This window comes from Sinocyclocheilus anshuiensis, unplaced genomic scaffold (genome assembly GCF_001515605.1).
Source record: "Sinocyclocheilus anshuiensis isolate Anshui unplaced genomic scaffold, SAMN03320099.WGS_v1.1 scaffold44, whole genome shotgun sequence".
Taxonomy (NCBI): Eukaryota; Metazoa; Chordata; class Actinopteri; order Cypriniformes; family Cyprinidae; genus Sinocyclocheilus; species Sinocyclocheilus anshuiensis.
In genome coordinates, this window is record NW_015555746.1 from 2,369,774 (window position 1) to 2,374,876 (window position 5,103).

Below are 5,103 nucleotides of genomic sequence, written 5' to 3' on the forward strand. Positions count from 1 at the left end.
GTGTGTGTGTGTGTGTGTGTGTGTGTTTGTCAAATCATTGAATTTTAAACATGGATCAATCTGTTTATTCTTTTTTATTTGATTGTATTTCTGCGGGTCATAAGAAGAGCCATAAATCTTTTTTGCCCACCTAACCATGGCATTCTCATCCGATGTGGCGGACAGAGGCAGGATGTATAAACTGAAATGTATGGCTCGCATTTAGTCCTTCACAAATCAATAGTAACCTCCTTTGTTGATGAATGATGAAATTACAAAGTTATTTGTTGTGCTACCAAGGCTTTCTCCACACACCCTATTAGGTTTAAATCACATAGTCTTCCTCCCGCTGCCAATCTTTCCACCATCACGGGAAGCTCTTGCATGCTGTGATTCATCAGCGCCCCTTTCTTCACCCACTGAGGCCAATGGATGGTTCTGGTTCCCATGGCGATGGCTATTTTTTCCTCTGATTAAGTGGAATTTGCTTGTACCCTTTAGCCCAACATGACCTAAGGGTTATACAATAATGAACCAAGGACAATGCAAATGGGAGAGACGGAGACAGAGGGTGGCAGGGCAACTGTTGGGATGAAATGGAGCAGGAGTGTATCTTTGACACTGCCCATGGGTAATTATCAAAAGAAATATAAAGAGATCTCCACTTCCACCCAATGAACTGAATATGATGTAAGGAGAACAGAAGTGTGGCATCAAGCCAGACACAGCAGGTTATTTTAATAATGTCTGAGGAACAAGAAGTTCAACAATATGATTGAAAGGCAAGTTGTTTCACTAGCAAGGCATTTAGAGTTTGACAGAGGCCATGTATATACTGTATATATATGTGCATATAATCGATTTGATAAAAATTGATATTTCCTATACTGGCACCCCAAAGCAGATTTTAACTTTTGCAAAGTATTGCATGTCTTTAATTTGGTTCACTCAAGTGATTTACATCAGGGTCACACTATTGTTCTTGCAATTTAAACCATTATTTTATTTAGCAGTTAGTTTCTCGTGAAGTCCATCCAAATTAATATTAATTAAATTGATTTACTTGCCAAAGCCAATTTTTATTTTGAATTTGGCGCTTGGTGAGTATTCATTTGGACATGTATACCACTAAATGTGTTTCAGTCAGCAGATTTTAGTTTAATTATAGCTATTGTTTGCCATTCTACCAAACAATAATACCAAATATAAGATTATGAAACCATTCTATTTGATATGTTCAGACACTCAATCAATGATAACACAATTTCAGCTCTGGTCTCCTGGTACCCCTAAAATACATCTATGGAGGGTGCATCTATTTTACTATTGTGTACACAGAATTTTAATTGAAACCATTTTGCTGATCCTTTGCAACCTCTTTATGGCTGATTGAGCCAAGTTGTTGTAAACTTTATACAATACACTACTAATTATTTCTCACAGTTCACAGGGATGGCACAACGGGATTTATCCAGGGTGAGGACGAGGATTTTTCAACTTATTTCTGTGCCAATTAATAAAGTTCTTTTTTCATTTCCTTTAATCCTTCTTGCTAGTGCCAATTAATATGAATGTGAATTTAATGGATGTCCAACAGGTGTTTATGAAACACTGTCTGTGGCTAAATTAACACTAGTATTCTTCCAAAATACACAGTAGTAGTATTGCACAGTGTAGAAATAAAATTACACACTTTCTTGTTTTGTGTATTATTGCATATTCAATTCAGTTCTCAATGTTGTTTTGGTCCATACTATGAAAATAAATAGGGTAAAATGTTGTTGGACCCCAGTCACGACAGGGTAAACTATCCCTTTATGACCATCATTAAATTTTTAAGCAATATCAAACAGGTAAAAAAAGCTCAAAATATGTTTTAAAAAATTGATCTGATTGTATTATTCGCTGGTGTAAAATGTCAACTGTTTGTAGTCAAGAATATCTTTATTGGTACTTAAATGCCCTCTGCATAGACCAAGGAAAATTTTTATGAAATTCAATTATTCAAAAAGCATCTTTTATCTTTTTCCTCATTTAGTGTTTTTAATCTGGTAAGAGAATGACAATTACCTCAGATGGCTATTAGGCTTGATTACCATTTAACAGCACAGGTCATTGTGTGTTCAATGGAATTAATACATATTTGTGTGGAAATCTAATTGTGCTGTTTTATTAATCACAGTGTCTGAATGAAGTGCTTCCACTCACTTATCAAACAATACTCTCTAAGAAATATTAGAAAGTCTTGGACCATTCTTGGACGTTGTAGAATATAAGTGGCTTCAACACCAGAACTCTTGCTGCTTAAAGGGACAGTTAACATAAAAATGAAAACTCTGTCATTTATTTACTTACCTTCATGTCTTTCTGAAACTGTGTGAATTTCTTATTTTGTTTAATTTTGAAAAATTCAAATCAATCACTCTTTGGCATGCAGTTACAATAAACATGGTGCTGATTCATTAACAAACAAAGGGCTCAAGCATTTTAAGTGGCAGATGACAACTGCAGTGAGGCTTATAATAAACAGAATGTGGATGCTAATATAGTATCTAAAATTATCATTCTTGGTGATCTGAATCAAAATAAGAACAATTCGTTCATTAATCCAGCATCATTTCTTCTCTCATTAACTCGCCAAGGAGAGGCACTTATCATGCTTCTCAGTGAATAATGATTTAAATGTCTGTTTCTTTCAGAAAAAAATATTGTATGGCTTTAGTAGACTCATGCATCTTTTTGTGAAATCAGTCTTCAAAAATTCTATTTTTGTGAAAGAAAGTCATACAGTTTTGCAACGACATAAGGGTGAGTAAACGATGACAACATTTTCATTTCTGGGTGAACTATCCCTTTAAGGTAGAATTTTAAAAAAAAAAGAGCATGAAATATCATCCACTTAGCAGTACTTATGAGACATGGATAATCAATGCAAGAGTAGCATCAGCGATCATTTCTAAGATTAGACTTCCAAAGGCTCAAGAGACCGCTGTTTCAAATCTCTTTTCTGGGCCACAGGTTGTACGCTAGAGACATACATCTCAAGGTTGAGTGTCAGCATCAAGATGGATACTGTGTATAATCGAACCAAACTTCTCATTTACTTGTTCTCTCTCTATGCCTTTGTCTTCCTTGTGCCTGTGATGTGCATTTTATTAGCATGCTCTAGGCTAGAGACAAATGCTGCAGTTCGATGCCTGACACTGGGCTGCACTCAGGCATCCATCATAAGTGAAAGGGGGCGCTAGGGGTCACTGGCTTATGCTCCGTGTAATTACAGATGGATACCCACGAGATGAAATGATTTACAAGTGGAGAAAGAATTCAGTGCAGGCGGCTGATCAGAAGTCATGGAGACTTTACCAGTTCGACTTCATGGGCCTGAGAAACACCACAGACATAATCAAGACAACAGCAGGTAATTGTTGTTGTTGTTGTTTTTTCTTTTGCTCTATTAATTGGATCTAATAGGAGTTTGATTATGAATAAAGTATGATTCTTTTTTGGCTGCTGATGAAGAGAATTGTTAGAAGGTTCAAAAATCTCTTATGATCAATGGCTGCATTTTGATTTGAGTTTGATCAAAATTACAGTAAAATAGTAATACTGTGAAAAATTATTGCAATTCACAATAACCATATATTCTATTTAAATATATTTAAAAGTGTTATTCATTCTTGCTATGTCAAAGTCTTCAGTGTCACATGATCCTTCAGAAATCATTTTAATATGCTGATTTGGTTTAAGAAACCTTTCTTAATATTATCAGTGTTGTGCTGCTTAATATTTTTGTGGAAACTGTGAAAAGTTTTATTAAATGATGAATAAAAAGTTCAAATGAACAACATTTATTTTAAATAGAAATCTTTTGTAATAGTATATTTACTCACACTTTTGATTAATATAATGGTCAGTAAAATAGTATAAATTAAAACAAAACTGACCATCAAATTTTGATAGCTATATGTTTTGGGGCTATAATTTTTAAGTCCAAACTTTTCTTTGGAAAAGCCACTCTCATCCAACCTAGCATGAATAAAAATGGTCAATATAATATCTTCCTCATTATTAAATTATGCTAAACTAGCATTGACCTATTTTCTCAAGCAACTACCTTTACATCATTTTAATGTCCTGGATTCATTGCACCATTATGTATTTTGTGGCAGAAAGACATTTGCATATGTTTAATGATGGTTTTACGCTCAGTAGATGTGTAAAATAAATGATATATGAGGTTGTTTTTCTTGACAGTATATTTATCGAAATGTATATACAGCTTTTCTAATATGTTACCCCCTGCAGTATATTAATGGACCCCCATTAAGATTGAAAACTCTGGGTCAGAGGATTGTAAGCAGTTGAAATGTCACTTCAGTTAAAGCACTACTGTATATGCACAATTGGACAATATTTTATCAGGGCTTAGTAACTCTTAGTGTGAACATGGTCAATGGACTGGACTAGAAATTTTATATCCTCATATTCAAATGCCAAATCTGTTATACTAGGATGGTAGAGAATGGCATTTTTGGTGCAAATCGATGTTATATTGACTTTGTATTGAATCAAAGTTATACAATAATGTTTCCTATTTCAAGAGAGAGACACTTTCAAAGGACTGTGACATGTAGATATCATCAATGTTAGATAGAGAAGTGTTCCCATGAAGGCGTGAACTACAACCTCGAAAAGCTGATTTGGGCATGTTGTAACATGGCTAGCAATTTTGAAAATTAGCAATACAAGAGGTCTGTATGTGAGAACTGCAGCATAGCATGGAAAACGTCTCAGGTTACTTATGTAAACCATGGTTCCCTGAGTAGGGAACGAGACACTGTGTCCTCTAGGGGTCGCTATGGGGCACGCCTCATCGTGACCCGTGTCTGAAGCATACATTGAAAAAACACCAACAACACGTTGGCCGGCGACAGCCATGACATCACTACTATAGTATAAATAGGCGCCGGGAGAACACATCATCCACTTCTTCATCTGAAGCTTGCGTCCGAAGCATGGCAAGAAACCTAGAGGACGCAGTGTCTCGTTCAACAGACCCCTAGTAGCAACACCCTGTTAAAGTAGGTATCCAGAGGATACATAGGTGGAGTGGTGCCCAAGGCG

At 35.6% G+C, this 5,103-nt stretch overlaps 1 protein-coding gene across 1 annotated transcript in view; it reads left to right on the plus strand.

Moving 5' to 3' along the window:
• The window catches only part of LOC107673620 (gamma-aminobutyric acid receptor subunit gamma-3), a 90,745-nt gene that overhangs the window by 74,188 nt on the left and 11,454 nt on the right, over positions 1 to 5,103 (plus strand). Inside the window, exon 4 of the mRNA XM_016467286.1 lies at positions 3,260 to 3,397. Coding sequence (XP_016322772.1) covers positions 3,260 to 3,397 — 138 coding nt within the window. The remainder of the gene's footprint in view (positions 1 to 3,259; positions 3,398 to 5,103) is intronic.